The following is a 17013-nucleotide window of genomic DNA, read 5'->3' as shown; positions in this document are numbered from 1 at the left end:
TAAGGCTTACCATTCATCTGCTAAAGATACATCAGGGTGTTCTAAATCATGTAAACCTGTAACAGGAATAATAATGGGTTATTTAGGGAGCAGCCTGGGTAACAGATGGTTATTTACATACACTCCATAACGTAAACCCTTCCTTCTTGGAAAGTGCCTTATTACCACAGTGTAATAAATCACAGTAAACTACGTTCAAATATACTTTAGGGTCTAACAAACTGGCAAAAGCCAACTAAATCAGATATAAAACTGAAAATCTAGGAAAAACTTTTGTGTGCTGATATGTTTAACTCATATAGATTACCCACATGATGTATCTGAAGTTCAGAAGAAACCTTGAGCGATGAGAAATGCACAATAGCAAAAGACTTCTATTCATGCTCCCTTGTTCTATTTGGCTAGTAAAATTCTTTATGCTAAAGTACACACTTCTCATTTCATGAGATTTGTTCAAATTCTTGAAAAAAAAAAATCCCAAACAGAAAAAACCCCAATTCCTTCTAAACCTAAGCACATAGGCCAAGAACAAAACAGCAATTTATGGGATTCTTCAGAATAGGTTTATTGTACTAACAGGTCACACAAATCCTTGTAAATAAGAACTATATCATTAGTTATATAGCACAATAAAAATGTACTTTGGCAATTTTGAAAACTCTTAAACCACTTATCAATAGACAATAAGCAAACAGGGTTCAGAAGGCAGGGTCTGGTTTTAAAACCCCTGAGTACATAACAAACAATGACAGAGTGATTAAGAGAGCTGGGAAGTGAAAACTAGGACTACAATTATAGTCCTTGGGGAGGACAGTGAGGTGTCAGTGACAGAGAATCAGTGAAGGTAAGAGCAGGAGCAAAGAAACAGTTAGTTACAGCTGTCTTAACATTTCTGGTGATGCATCCAGGAGGAAATATCAGACAGACTGGCCGAGAAGTATGGCTGGATTAAAGAAAAAAAGGTGAAAGGTGTGTTTGGAACAGTTTGGAGAGTAAGCAGCCCCAGGTCTCCTGCTGTGCTCTCTACCTGGACATGTATTTGCTGTGCAAGTGACTCAAACTTTAAAGAATTTCTTTTACACCTCTCCTGGGTACAGGAACATGTTCGTGTCCCAAAAATACAGCTGAGGAACAAAGACCTGAAGTAGTTAACTATCTTGTTTAACATCACTAATAAAAGAAGCAGACATGGAAATGGAGATTTAAGCATAAAATCATAAAGCATTCCTCTGTTGAAATAGCTTTTTCTGCAGCAACTGCTGAAATTTCTCAACCCTCTCATCACTCTACTGAAATGCCTCTGCTGCTTTTCCTTCATCTTCAGGAACCTTTGTTTTTGATCCTGCTGCAAAACTACTTTGTCACCACTCACAGTTGACTCCTCCACTCATTTTAGTCATGGACTTATGAAAAAGTAAACTCATAAAGAAGGAAGAAATCTTCCCCTGGTTATTTCTACTGTTGTTACAAAAATGCAAAATATAAATCCCTGTAGACAATGCCCAAAGCAGTTAAAGCTCTGAAAGACTTCAATAATGTATAGCCTGTGAACCAAAAAGCCATAGCTATTGTAATGCTCTTGGTGGTTGCTTCATTCAGAAAATACCACAAATAAAATACCACCATTGGAGCCTGCGTGGAATACTCTGGAATACTGAGAGGATGGAAGATGATCCCCACCTAAAGAGGGTTCACAGTCTGATCGTGCTTAATATAAATGAGGGGTAAAAAAATCCCATGAAGTAAAAGATCTTCAAAGAAAAAAAAGAAAAAGAAAAAAAAGCAAAAAATTCCCTTATGGAATCTGCAGGCAAACATACAAGCTTTAGGCCTACTAAATCAACAATAAAACTACTGTGTAAGCAACATGAGAAGGTAGGTATCTTACCTTCTTCTACAGTTACATTCCCTCTGAAGAAGTATTTTCCATGTCCTCTAGAGAGAGCCACACCTAAACTGTGCAGAGAAATAAAGCAGACCTTGAAATCTGTGAGACAATTACAGACATTCAGAGCTATTTTCAATTCTAAAGTTACCAGCCAGTCTACTGTGATTAACTTTATAACTGTTTGTTTCCAAACCCTCACTGATCATATTTATTGTCCAACTAGCTGCTTCAACACTGTTTCAGTTCTGATGTACCTGGAACAATTGGCTGTATTTATGTGTGCTTAGAGGTGCAGTAAACCATTATTCTCTGGCAAACTAATAAACAAGCCCCTCTAAGCTCACTGCTGTTCACCCAGCATGAGATTTCTTCAGCTGAACCTTGAACATGCCCACGGCCTTGCAATGAAGGAGACTATTTTTTGTAAATCACACTAAGCTGCCGAGAAACTACGTAAGTGTGGGGCTTGGTGGAGCTACTGAGAGGAAAAGAATTTCATATGTGGCAATAGCATCATGACTTCTCTTGGACTAATTTTTCCGTGATTTGTATTTTTAGATAGTTTAACTTTTTTGCATTGCCTTCTGCTTCATAAACTCACAACACTTAGGTAGCCAGTTTTGGTCTGGTTTTTAGTTTCCCATTTAAATTTTTCAAGTTTTATGAACTTGTGAGGGATTCTATGCCTCTTCCTATTGAACATATAGATAGGATACGTTTCGGCATTTGTTCATTCAAGGGGATTCTATCAGGCTGCTAGTAAGACTGAAAACGCATGGGCTGATGCTTTAAGCACACACAGAGGCACCAACACACAGAGAGCACAATCAACAGCTCAATTTGGAAACGGGCTAAACAGTAAACACCTTTGACACTACAATTTTAATAAATGTTGTCCCTGCTGCCTTCCTGAATCTGTACTCCTACCCATCAAAACTAGATACAGACCATGCTGAAAAAGGCAGGACAATTTTCCTACTGTAGTTCTGGTTTAAGAATCAGAACTCACACTGCATGCATATACGTAGCCCCAGATCTGTTTGCTAAACAGGGTAAGAACGAAGGTGCCACAGGAAAAAAAGTAAAACAAACAAAAAACAACGCTGACAACAAAACCCACAAAATTCAAACAAACAAAAAAAATCCACTGCATTTTACCATCATGTGTGAATTTTAACAAGAATAAACACATGCATTAGAGATCAGAGCAATATGCCTATATTTTCTCTATGTGGAAATGTAGTTCAAGTTCTGTGAAATGGTTCCATTGAAGAAAATTTCAGTTGAGTCTCACAACTATCAGCCTCCTACTTTACACATAAGGTACAGTAAGTATTCTTTTATGAACGGATTATTTCTAGTTCACATATGAGCATTTTTAGAGCTACTTCCTGTCTTTCTTTTCTTTTTTTTTCTTCCTAAGATGCATGCCAAAATAACATGGATGACTTATTCAGTTTTAGTTATACAAATACACTGAAGGTAGTTCAGAGAAACAAAATATGCAAACCTCAAATTAGAAGTGAAATACTATCTCATTTTACATTACATTTTTGTTGTGGAAAAAAATCAAAATAGGGCTCAATATGTAGTTACTTAAATGGATTATAGTATTTATAGCTCTCCAAGTACTTGCGAAAGCCTTTCGTTCAATGTAAACCTCAACTGAATATTTTTTTAATGAAACGTAAGCCATGACAAACACTGGGAGTTTGCCTGTGTGAGCTTGCACAAACTTTCCATCCCTGGAAAAGCTGAAAGGAATGCTGGTAGACTCCTTTTCCTTGCTATTTTCAGCATTGTCCAGGGATATTTCATTGTCAACTTCTGCTGATGAGCTTTTAATGAGTTCACAAGCTCTGTACAAACGCAAATCCAATGAGTCTGATGAAATGCCCATTTATTATGGTCGGCTCTACCTGAATGGAGTACCCTTGATGTCTGTATAATAGTAGTCATTTGTCATCACCAATACCCGCTTCTAGATTCAGAACAAGAAAGTCAAAAGGGGAGGGAAGACGTTAGTTTGCTCTAAGAAATGCATAAACAATCAAGTGGTTAGTCTGATAAAATTACAAGCAACCTTTACATTCAGTGAGTGAAAAATACACTGCAGTGAATCATTTATGGCAATCTTAAAAATTGTTCAATAAATTGTTTACTTTACATTTAATTGGAATAATATTTTATACATTGTACCCCTTTGTCCACTGTCTTCTTCACTTCCATGGAGAATTTCCCTGTTTTCCGATTCACCATTGCATTTCGGAGCTGAAATGAAGGAAATGTGTGTCAATTCCTTTATTTGCATTTTCTGTAATTCTTTCAACTCTAACCTCTCTGGTATGTTCATTTGGCCTAAGCAGTACTTAATATTCTTAATTTCCAGTAGTGCTACAACACACTGAACATCCAGTTACTGTTGACTGTACAGGCCAAGACTCCTGCCGCACAAGTTGCTGAGGTACATAAGATAGGAACTCTCAGCATCCACAGTAAAACAGCTCTTTGTGTACTAATCTGAATCTTAAGTGGGATAAACAGTGTAATTTGCTACTATTCTGCAGTTACTGCATACAAAGAGAACTAGGTTCCCAGCTGGATTTAGCTGAATTTAGACCAGGGCTCAGTGTTTAAATACGTCAATAATTATATATATATATAATACCAAAGCAAAAGAGAGAAAAACCCACTTACCCTACAGCATTTGTTCTGCTTCTGCTTGATACCATTGGGCTGCATCCTAAACTAGCACCACAAAATGCATACTAACTTCATCAGAAACTAGAACTACCAAAAGAATGACAGCCCATTTGGTCAGTAACCTGCTTTAATGGGAACACAGCTGCCATGCTGGGATTCCTTCTGGTTGTCGGTTGGTGTCCAGGCCCCCCTGCAAGTTACTAAATTTTGTCTCTGTAATGGAAGCCCTAGGTCAGTCACGGCTTTAGGGATTGACCTGAACCTCTCCCTCTCAAAGCTGTCCAAAAGACTTAAAATCCCCTTCAAAAATGGGTGTCATTACTATATAAAACAAAACCTTAAAGCAGGTAGGGAAAGCAGAAAATAAATGCAATAAATGGTTAATACCCACTGCTCTGCAAGTTAAATACATTTCTTTTTAGATTACCACAAAAACCTGTTTTTCAGTAACTTTATTCTAACCTCTGCTTTTTGAAGCTTCAGTCTCCCAAATCTCTTTGGGAGCTTCAGTCTCCCAAATCTGTGCTGCAAAGTCCCTTTCTCATCACCTCTAAAATCCTTCCCTTGGCACATTTCGGAAAGATGAGCCTTCCTCCCAGAGGACACCAGCTGACACAGCCCCACTCTTAGGCAAACATGTCATGATGACGAGTAAAAAAATCCCAGCTGTCCCCCAGGTCTATAAGCCAAAATGACCTGCAGTGTCACCAACAGCAAGTACACAACTGGTCTGAGTGCAGGTTCTCTGGGCTGAAACCAAAACAAAACAAGACCTGTTTTTTGAGAAACCCTCAGCCTTCATGGTAAGGTGGTACTATAAAATCGTTTGCAGCTGAAATTTTCATTATAATAGGAAAATTCTTCACTAGATGATCAATTCACAGTCCCTCTTCAGGAATATTCAGAATGCAGAATAATACTGACAAAATGAGCATTTTTATGTCTTTCCTATTGCTTATCTCTCTGAACACAGTTTTGCACACCAGGTTCTTGCTGAATAAATATCTCCCATTCTCCAGTACCTCATGCTATATTAGGCAATTCGGTTAGATTTTAGTGAACAGTTGTGAAGGTAATCATATCAATAAACTGCAACATTTTTAGCTAGTGTAGAGTGAAAAGAGAATGACCAAACGTACCAGTCAAATATCTGGTTTTATTCTCATGAACAAGTTGAGCATGGCTGACCTATCAAAAACTGCAAACTTTGCAGCTCTTTAAATTTAATTCTGGGGCATCTAGATTTGAATTAACAGCCTTACTCTTCTGTCAGTGAGTGTAAAAGAATAATTTTTAGCTGGAGGCATGTATAAAATAAAGCATATATTTTACTGTAGATTTTTTTTAACAATACATAATAGGCAATTCTGGAAATATTTTCCCATTTTCAGTTTTGTGGTTTTGGACTTGGAGAGCTGGTCTTAATTAACCATCTACTTTCTAACATTTACAGAACAGTTCCATTTATCTTTAACATGGTTTTCATTTTTCTCCTATTGGTGCCTGCAGTTGTCTAAGACCCATTCCTCCCACAAGCCTGAGGCAAGGCATAGATTTACTAAAAGGGCCTCCAAACTCTCAGTAGTATTTAAGATCAAGTCTGCATGTGGGATTTAGAGTTTTACTTTTTTTTTTTTTGCTTGCTGTGATTACATTTCTTGGCTTTGTAATCTGGTTTCTCGGCTCTTCTGCAGTTTCATCTCCCTCCTCAAATGCACAAAATAACTACTGCCTCAGTTGGCTTCAAGCCCCAAAATATTCATTCATGGTCTTTTTTATTTGGAAAAAAATATTTCATTCAGCTAGAAATTATAATAAAGAATTTTAAGAAGTGAGTTAATGAGAAAAAGGTTTCTCTCCAAATTGAAACTTCTTGTCTTTGGTACTGTGTATTCCCAAACTTTACTGGAAGACACTGTTTAATAAGCTGATGCTAAGATTTCTATTTCTAATAAAATGCAGAAACAGCAAGATAGCTGTTACTGTTAACCTGCAAAATAAACTGATGAATATATATTTACATCAACTCTATTTCATGGTGGAAAAAAAAAAATAACCTTAGTTCTGCCATCTCCTCCTTATTGGATGACTAGAGAAAGCCTATTTCTTCACCTTTTCAGAGTACTATGCATCGTTATTCCTTCAAATAAATATCTTCTAATCAATTGCTAACAACCCAGTTTCACTGCTATAGTATGAGATCATTATATATTCTTGGAAAACTATGTAACCATTAAATTAATGTAGTAAATAGTAAAAAAATGTCTTAATCAGCTTCCCCATAAGTGTTTCATGGGAGAAAATATACCAGCAGTAGTCTCTTTTATTAAAAACAGCTATATGAATACATTAATTCTTTCCCTCTACAGTTGAATAAACAATGCTTTACTACCCAAGCTTGGAAAAAACTAAGAACATCAAATCCAAGGTGAAGCAGAGCCACATGTAGCTCTTAAACCAGTAAGTTACTTCATACAGTTTTAAGTCTCCTACACAATATTTACCATTTTCACTGAAAATTAACAATATTAAGGAATTGTTTATTACAAAAGATAACAAAAATATGACAAATTTTTTGGACATTCATTTGGATCCTCACATCAGAGAAGGTCCATAAAGAGTTGGACTTCATTACAAATCATAGAATGGTTTAGGTTGAAAAAGATCTTTAAGACCATCAAGTCTAACTGGTAGCCTAACACTGCTAAGTCCACCACTAGATCATGTTCCTAAGCACATCTGTGCATCTCCTAAACACTTCCAGGGATGGTTACTCCACCACTTTCCTCGACAGCCTATTCCAGTGATTGACAACCCTTTTTTTCTAATATCCAAAACCTCCCCTGGTACAACATGAGGCCATTTCTTCTACTCCTATAGCTTCTTACTTGGGAGAAGAGACCAACATTCACCTGGCTACACCCTCCTTTCAGGTGGTTGTAGAGAGCAATAAGGTCAGCGTCCTTTTCTCCAGACTAAACCACCCCTGTTCCCTCAGCCACTTGTCATCAGACTTGTGCTCTAGATCCTTCACCAGCTTTGCTGCCCTCCTCTCGACCTGCTCCAGCAGCTCAAGTTCCTTCTTGTAGCACGGGGCCCAAAACTGAATGCAGTACTTGAGGCACAGTCTACCAGCACCAAGTACAGGGAGCAATCACTTCTCCAGTCCTGTTGGACACACTATCTAGTCTAGTCCATAGAACTGCCTTCAAATTCCATTCTCATTCTAGTTCTAAGGCTAATGACTCAGCATGTAGCTCCAATATTACTTTACTTCATTCTCTTTTATTCTTCTATTAGTATTTCTGACCATCAGCCCCTCCAAAAATCTTAATAACATGACATAAATGAGACATTGTTTCACACAAACACAAAAACACTTGTAGCAATACATCAGGCTTGCTTTTAAAAAAGGCTGAAAAAATATTTGTTTGACACTGCATATTTTCCTATTTAGATATTTGCATGAAGGTCTCCACCTGTGTGTGGCATTGCTGAAGTATTAGGACAACATTTGGAGTGTTAACATATTTTTCAACACTATTTAGCCTGTTTTTCAGATACCACTTGTTCGCTAATCATCAAACAGTAGTTGTACAGGCTGTTTTACAAAACTCATCTATTGAAGGATTATTTATCAAAGAAAGCCTGATTATTCAAGCAAGCACTAGTTAATTAACAAAACTGATAGATGATATCATTCAAGGAAGGCACTACAACACATCTATATTATACATGAGTACTGTAGAATGTTCACTGCTTCAAAGCTACAATTGAATATCTAAGGGGTTTTCAATTTTGTTTAAATATTTGTAAAATTAATTTATCTTATGATTTATCTTATTTTTTTTACTCTTAAATATTGGTAAATGGACCTGGATATCTTCTACAAATATAATGCTCAGTTTAGTCTATTTCTAAGGTAGAAAAGCTGCTTCTTTCTATGCTACAATTTAAAAATGCTTTATAACTTTTTTTGGTTTTAGGTGAAAGGAAAAGAGAGAAAATGTATATACACATATCATTCATCAAAATGGGAAAAAAATCTTTTGCCGCCTACAAACACAAAAAATTAGATTTTTGCTAGAAAATTTCAGAAAAAGTGGACAATCTTAGGGATCTCAGAAGAAACACTTAGAACTGGATCTGGACTTTTTTATTATATATGTATTCAGATAACATCTCAATTATAAATAAATCAATTTTCAATGTAATATAAATAGTTTGATTTTACATTAACTGAATCACCAAATTTCTACCAAGATGTGATTAAAAATGAGGGATTAAAGCTGTAAAAAATAATCAGAGAAACTATTGGAAGAAATAAAAAGAGGAAAAAAAATTGTTTTTTTTAAACCAAGCCAAACATGAAAGTTCAAAAGCTGTACTTAACTACAGCACTAACATTTGCAGAGGAACTGGTTTAGTAATATGTCATCAAGGATAAGAGAAAAGGCAATGTACAAAATATGAAGTCAATGTGAGTGCCAAGATTGTAGAAGGCTGCTACAGTACAAGAAAATTTGATGAGGAAGCCTTAAATAGTGTATACATAGAAAACTCACAAAACTATACAAGAAACTTTAGGAAGAGTTGGAGTGTGCAGTGCAACAGAGAACTTTAAATAAGGAAGTAAGATGGCCTCCAAGGAGAGGATGAGGACAATCTATCACCTGATGAAACAGACATTGCTTAAAACAGAAATGAACTGTTTCACTATTCACAAAGGGGTGCAGAGAGGGAGGAATGCAAGATATATATTTTGTAAGGGAGAAAGAAAATATAGACTTATGTCAGAGCAGGGATCAAGAAATTAGTACATCTGAAGACTGACAAGACTCCAGGGGCAGTTGTACGTGATCCATCCCAGATTTCGGAAGGACATGACAAAGTAAATATGGGAACCTTCAGTGGATAGATTCAAAACCTCTCTGGAAAAGTAGAGGTATGAGGGACTTGAGAGGAGCTAACACAGCACTGATATTTGAGAAGGGATCTAGGAGACATCCATGAAAAATACAGACATGCAGTCGTGACTTTGGCAGTAGGGAACTTATGGGAAAAACTAAATTACAGGACAGAAAGGGGAACACCTGGAAAGTTACGATTTAATTAAGGACAGTCAGCACGGATTCACACAAAACGAATCATGCCTAACAAATCAGATTTATTGAGGAAGTAACAGAAAGACCAGGCAAAGGTTAAGCCATGGACATAAGGAAAGCTTTTGATACAGTACTGCAGAGAAGACTAAGCCTGCAAGGTAAGAAAGAATAAGATAAAAGAGTGAACTGCAGAGTAGATGGAGCACTGAAAAATGAGTTTAATGGAAAGGATTGTGTGTAACAGCTGATAGACATAGAATGCATGCTTCTGCAGCTACCCATATGTCTGAAATTAGGAGTTTGGAGTGAATCTGTGCTCTGAACAGAGGGCAACAAATTCAATTTTGTTTATTTGTCTGATTTTTTTTTTTTATTTTGTACATGAAGGGAAACAGCTCTCATTAATTCCATTAAGGAAAGAGGGATCTTGTGGAGGGAAGTTGAGCTCATTCCTGCATTTCTGAGTTTAGGGTTGCCCCAGAAAACTGCTGAAAGACATATTCTATTCTCTAGCACTAGACATGCCATCCATCAAAAGCACACTATGGGATGCACAGAGAACTCAAGGGTGATGAATTCTACCAACGATCCAGAGAGTCTGTGTTTGTGGCACATGCACACGCAAGGAAGAATCAATACAAAACTGTTACAAAATTCTGAATGAAGCAAAGGGGCTGATGTCCTTCCCTCTCCAATGACTAAACAGTTTCCAGGTACAGTAGCAGGATGCAATGATATCTTCTTACAGGATTATAAAACACATCACTTACCACATCATCTCTGTCTTCCCACTCAACCTCAGATAGATCCACACTACTGTAGTTGGGCTTTCTTCGTTTCTTGCCCTCTTCATACTGACATAAAAAAGGTGAAATATTTAGCTCAGATTGATACAAAATCACTGTGTAAATAAAACAGAAGATTTTAAAAATTTGCTGGATGCATGCTGATTGTATTCAATGCACATACCAGTAGGTAGCTTAACTCATACAGAGTGCACTGTATTGCAATATAAATGTCGTCTACGAGACTAAAACCTACATCACCTGGGATTATTTGCATGGTCTCTTGCCATGATACCAAGTTTTTCTTGAAGGACACAGTGGGAGGTCAAACCCAGCAGTTGTACCTCCTTCTCTCCATACAGAAAATACATGAGACCTTGATCTTGTAGCTTATGTTAAGCATCTCAAACCAGCTCTTTCAACAGCACAGGAAGTTGTATTTACTATAATCTTATCAATAAAATGTTTACCCATTTCTCTTTAAACAAGATAAGATGCAAGTCTTGGGAAGTATGGCGTTAACATTTGCTGATACTACATTTGTTTCTACAACTTCACGGGGAAAAAGTAATATAATAATGATAATTTATAGCTTTTTATCACTAGTCACTGTTACACTGTAAATCACACATTTAAAATAAACGTTCTGGTGACAAATTGATTTGACACCGAGGTGTTTATAGCATAGGAAATTCTGCCCTCTGCTGAACATTCGAAATCAGAGAGCCTATTAGTGCAAGAACAAAATCTTGCTTGGTGGAAGCAGAAAAAAGTATTTAGGAAGACCTGTGAATAGAGAAGCTAGCTGGTTAAGGTAAATTATGAGAATATATTTTTTAAAAAATATTGGGAGAGGATCAGTGCAATGTGAAATCTGGTCTTTTATCTTTCATGATGCATATAAGTGAGAGAGAAACCCACAAGTCTTTCTAAAAAATACGACAGATGATATTGGAATACTGTAGGAAATCCACAAATTTCTTTTGTGAGACCCCAACAATGGCATCATAGAAGGATACAAAATGTATATATAGTTGATTCTCCTCCCTCAGGGCAGTACCAACTATACTATAAGCCAAACCTGTCAGTGCTTGAGACAGCCAATTCATCACTGAGGCCAGCGGTGCAGAAACTTCAAATCACAGTCTGCAGATTACAGAGAGACTAGAGAGGCCAAAGAAAAAGCTTGCTTCTTGAGCATTAGGAAGGTTACTCCCATTCTGACTTTCTCCTCTCTAAATTAAATGCGTCTCATGTGACTCCCACAGTTGCTTTTGTAGACCACAGCATTTAAAAACAGGCATGACAAAATCTTCCTGAAGAACAGCAAACTTAAAAATATTGACTACTAGATGATAATCACAAAGAGATTATGAGATACTGGTAGCACTCTGAAGTTTCTTCTAGCACAGGCTTCACTGAGCCTCCTTAATTGTTGCTCATAACTTGGATACTCCAATTACTTCTACAGATGATCCTTTCGGGAAACCATGTGGGATAAAGAAATGAAATCAATTATCATTCTTCTTTTGAATATTAGAAAAATCCTGGCAACTGTTGGCGTATTAGACTAAGTTCTGAGAATTCCTGCAGATGCAATTGAAGAGTACTTTCACATGCTTTTCTTGCCCCTCTGGTAGAAGCCACCATTCCTGTAACAAGAAGGTTATCTACTCCGGGGATAATGCTATTCAACAGATGGGTAAGAGACATACAGAATTTCTGCTTTCAGCACATGCTTATACACCAGACTGAGAATTCAAGCAGCTCAGTGCTATGATTAATTCTTGCTATGTGACAGCTCTGATAGCCAGATAACTATACCCAGATACTGAAGTACAAAATTTGCAGCCAATATAGCTAAATCTCACAAGAATAAAATACGAGAGGATAAAGTCCAGTTCATTAGCAGGGCTTGATATTTGTAACTGTTTTTCAAACCTTTTGTTATGGCTGCAGCTATATCAGTATTATCCTTAATCTTTACAGGGAGTAACTATGTCTACCCTCTGTGGCTGCACCAATTAACCAAGCAAATCTTCAATACGATTTAGTCATTCTAGTATACAAATGGTTACAGTCAAGCTCTGAAATACTGAGATCTGAAAAGTGTTACATAGACGTTAGCTGGAATCATTGAAGTAGAGCAAACAGCTCCTGTACCGATTCCAATGTTTAATTACATCCTTACTCACAGATGTTGAAGAGCTTCTGGGCTGTACTGCATTCTCAGACACATGTGCAAATCCTTACTTATGACAATAGGAGTTGATCTTGTGTGTCTGACAGCAGAAGTAGGCTTCAAACATAAGGCAAACAATTTGCATCATATTCATTTCTGGGTTTGTATTTATTTTAATTGTATAAATTCCACACCTTGCACTCAAAGAGGAAAAACAAAGTCCAAAAGCAATCAAATTAAGAGCTGGATAAAGGATTCAAAGTTCTGCAGCAAAGCCAGAACTGGAAGCATTCAATGTTTGAAAAATTCAGATAAGCAGGAGCAAAGCCAAAATCCCAGTGCTCAGGCAAGGCTCTATAAGGACTGGAAGGAACTGAAAGCACAGTTCTAAAACACATTTAGGACAGAAACTACTGAAGTATTGAGATGCCTAGCTTCTCATTCAGCTCGTATACTTTAGGGGCTACTGTTTAATTGTCTAGACAGGAATTCAAAAAGTCAAGAGTAGGTTTATGTTATAGAGTTCAGTAAAGGATGGCAGAGGGAACAAAAACCAACTTGAAGCAAGGACAGGTTACCAAAAAAAAAAAAAATCAATTATTTGTTCATCTCAGTAAGTTTCCTTGTGAAGATATTACCTTATTCCCAGCAGTAAATTTACATATCTTAATGCTTGTCTAACTAGAGCCTAAAAATAAATGCAAGTAGATCAAATATAAAATACTTCATAACAGGACTGCTCACTCAGCCATTCTTCTCTAACTTCCCTCTAGTTTCACTGCTTAGCTAATTTCTTAGCAAAAGATTTTCATGGACATAGAAACAATTCACCAGCTTTTAAACCCAGCATTCATCTATATCCTTTTCTCTGGTAGCAAACCTAATCTAACTTTTTATCTCAGGCTCCTGGGTGAAGTATAAAACAGCAATCGAAGGCTGAAGCCAAACCCATCTGCAAGATTACTATAAAGCACTGAAACAAGTTATTAAGGGACCCACTGGGAAAGATAGAAACTAGGAGCTCTACCAAATTACTCTGATTTAAGTGCATGAGGAAAAGAGCTAGTGCTAAACTGTGCTAATGTACTTTGGCCAGTATAAAAATGTGTGGTGCCATTATGTAGCAGTTAACCTCTGGAACAAAAATAAACAAACAAACAAAATAAAAAATGAAACAAAGCAAAAAAAAACCTGAACATTTTTAAATCCCTGGACTGCAACAGAAGAATCTGCTCAAAACTACATGATAGCTCCAATGTATATTTGTTTGTGGAAAGAACACAGGAAATAATTTTGTTTAGTAATCAGAATGAGCTTTATCTTACTCAGTATCTTTTATTTGAGGCTTGGCCAAACTCTTATAGTACTGGATGATTCAAACAACATGCGACATGTACTGTTTAAAGGCTGAATAACAGTTTTTCACCACCCCATATACAACCATTTACATGTACCATTATTAAACTCTTTCCTTTGATATTTTATTTATTTAATTTTTTTTAACGCAAGTAGTCTCAAACCATCTGCATTGAATGTGATCTGCCACGTGTTTATAAAGTCAGAGTGTAGCAACCTGATCACGAAGGGAGCAAGCTACATCTTAACAGCTGCAAGCCTTGGGTCTAAGGTGAATGGAATTTCTCAGACATGCTCCATCTGGATAATGAGGAGGTAGGAAAGAATAAGGCTCTGTGATAACAGCCTTGAAGCATCAATAGGTTTTTGTGACCTTGCTTAGCAACACTTTTGAAATCATCTGTGAGAAAAACAAGAAAGCATCTACTAAACAACAATCAAAAGCTAGAGAGGTGAAATAATTTCAAGTGAAAGCTCTTCCTTGCCAAACTAGTACCCTATACAAAAGTAAGGAATCAGGAACTAAAAAACCTCCAATTTTAAAATGTAACTCCAATTGATTAAATTTCATCTTTTTGGATGAGTACTTCAAAATTAAGGTAATTGTTATTCTAAGAAGACTTGAAAATTAATTGAGATTTTTTTTGTTTATGCGACAAACTTGAAGATCTGCAATTAAGTCTTGCTGAGGTTGAATTCTACACAATTACACAGTATAATTGCATAGATAACCAATTTTCATTAAGCCATTGTGTAAAGGTATTCCTGTCTACAAAATCTGATAGACAAGGTTGACAGACCAAATATCAGACAAAAAGCATCATTACAATTACATTTTTCCATATAGCTTTAAGTAGAAGCAGACCAAATACATCGTCATTATGGCAATTCCCTGGTCTAGCCAGTTTTTCAGCTATCTCCCTTTTCTAAGATTATGGACACTGACATTACCAGACTGCAGCTGTTGGAATAGACACTGCATTGAACCTGACCTTAAAGGGTCAATGATGCCAAGACCTTCACCAGAAACCCATCCTACCAGAAACTGCTACTGCGTCACGCTATTCCTTAGTGAGGTGATGTGCAAGGGGAAAGCTCACTTTACAGCAACTTAAGGAGCAGAATCACCTGTTTCTGCCCCTAGTCCTTCACATGTGTCTTCTTCGCATAGAATAAGGTAGGAGGCTACTGACGCTTCCTTTCCTGGCTGCAGAGGGGGGTAAGTCCCTGCATGAGGCACTTCTCCAGTAAGTCGTGCCACTCTGCTACATAAACATGCATGGATAGGAAAGGGGTGAGGGGTAATTCCTTCCTACTTTTCAGTGAGGATTTTAATAACTCCAAATTGCAATGCCTTTAAAATGTGGATTAAATCCTTCAACTTTAGTCCATTAGTAAACTATTACTTCTATCATAAACTACTTAGAGTTTCAATACTATGGGGCAAAGACAAGATAATAGAATATACAGTGGAAGGCTGTGAAAAAAACAGGGCAAGAGTCACTTCAATGGACTGTTCATGCTCTGACATGTACAAACCCAAAAACCAGCAGTGAAAAACTCCCTTCACTGCTTCACCTGTTTATATATCATCACTCGGAGCAACTGAGCTTTCATTCACCGTGCGCTACACAACTCCAAAACATTCTGCCTGGGGATACACATGAAGCAGGATCCTACCTCAGTGAAAACCACTCCTGTTTGGCTTTTAAGCACTTTGGTTTTTTAACTTGTCTGTTTTATTTTTCTTTATTGCTCACAGGATCCTGATCTATCTTTTGTGATATTTCTATTTCATGCTTTGCATTAATTTCATGGCATCAAATGTTTTATTGATCTGCACTTAATCTTGAATTTGTAGAATGCTCATAGGTGTCCAGCCAAACCCAAAGTTTCTTTCTAGACAAAGGTCCTTAATTTAATATTAAAAAGGTAAGATCTTGATTTTTTTCTTTTTTTGTTAAGGAAAATGGGAAGAACAACTTCCTTTTCCAAAGAGAGATTTTCATGACAAGCCTATTATTTAAAATGTTAATCCAGAATTTCCTAGGTTATGGTTGGCAGTAAAAAACAGCTATTTTGGACTGATTTTTCATGCCAGATGGCAGTGAAAAACTGACACATGATAAAATTTGCAGTACTACTGCAGAAAAGCTGACAAAGGTGTCATGTCACGTGCTAGGGAAAAGAGAATAATGCAATTTTAAGTTTGCAGACAGAGAAAAAGTAGGATCAAGTGGATGCAGCATGTACACAGAAGAACACTCTAGCAAAGTAATTGAAGAAAACAAATCTCATGCCACGTGTGTTGAAATTACTCTGTCTACTTACACTCATAATGTCTTTGCACTACAAACGGTGCAGTAATGCCTGAATTGATGGGGAAAATACAGAAATATACAGGCTGAGGTAAAAGCAAATACAAAACCCAGCTTTAAGTCACACACCTAGAGACTGGACAAAGACTACATTGGCTGAGCTCACGTTTTCAGGTGGATTGCAGTTGATTAGCAATGCGACATGTATGTGATTTACTCCACTGAAAAAACCAACCCCTCTATTTAGGATTTTATTTGCATTCTCAGGACCTTATCATTTGGGATTATGTAAAACTGGCAGCTGCTTATAATTATTTGGGGTTTGAGCAGAAATAATTAAAAACATCTGCCTTTATCTTAATACTACCAGACTTAAACCCATGAGCTCAGTTATACCTAACTTCAAAGCTGAAAGCAAAGAATAAAAGAAAGCTTCACATATTGCTAACAAATTTTCAGCGATTCATTTATATGTACAACCAGTTATTCAGCAGCCTTCAAACCTTTAATTATCTTTTAAATATATGTAATTTTGCACTTCTAATTAGATAGCAATTTAATGCTCTCGCAGGGATTCAGATGGGCTGTCTTTTTTGAAATGTAAACTCCAATAGGAATAATCATTGGCATTCAAGTGATTGAATTCTTCAGTTATTTAAATGAACGGGAGGCATTT

General features: G+C 36.8%; 1 protein-coding gene across 1 annotated transcript in view; it reads right to left on the bottom strand.

Annotated features, from left to right (window-relative positions):
• The window catches only part of CACNA2D3 (calcium voltage-gated channel auxiliary subunit alpha2delta 3), a gene marked incomplete at both ends in the record, with an annotated part of 428879 nt that overhangs the window by 87283 nt on the left and 324583 nt on the right, over positions 1 to 17013 (bottom strand). The window contains 5 exons of the mRNA XM_084269585.1: positions 11 to 56; positions 1889 to 1956; positions 3808 to 3869; positions 4088 to 4159; positions 10467 to 10550. Coding sequence (XP_084125711.1) covers positions 11 to 56; positions 1889 to 1956; positions 3808 to 3869; positions 4088 to 4159; positions 10467 to 10550 — 332 coding nt within the window. The remainder of the gene's footprint in view (positions 1 to 10; positions 57 to 1888; positions 1957 to 3807; positions 3870 to 4087; positions 4160 to 10466; positions 10551 to 17013) is intronic.

This window comes from Gallinula chloropus (genome assembly GCF_964237585.1).
Source record: "Gallinula chloropus genome assembly, chromosome: 12".
NCBI classification, from domain to species: Eukaryota; Metazoa; Chordata; class Aves; order Gruiformes; family Rallidae; genus Gallinula; species Gallinula chloropus.
Note: the sequence above shows the minus strand (reverse complement) of the source record. Positions and strands in the feature narration are given on the sequence as shown.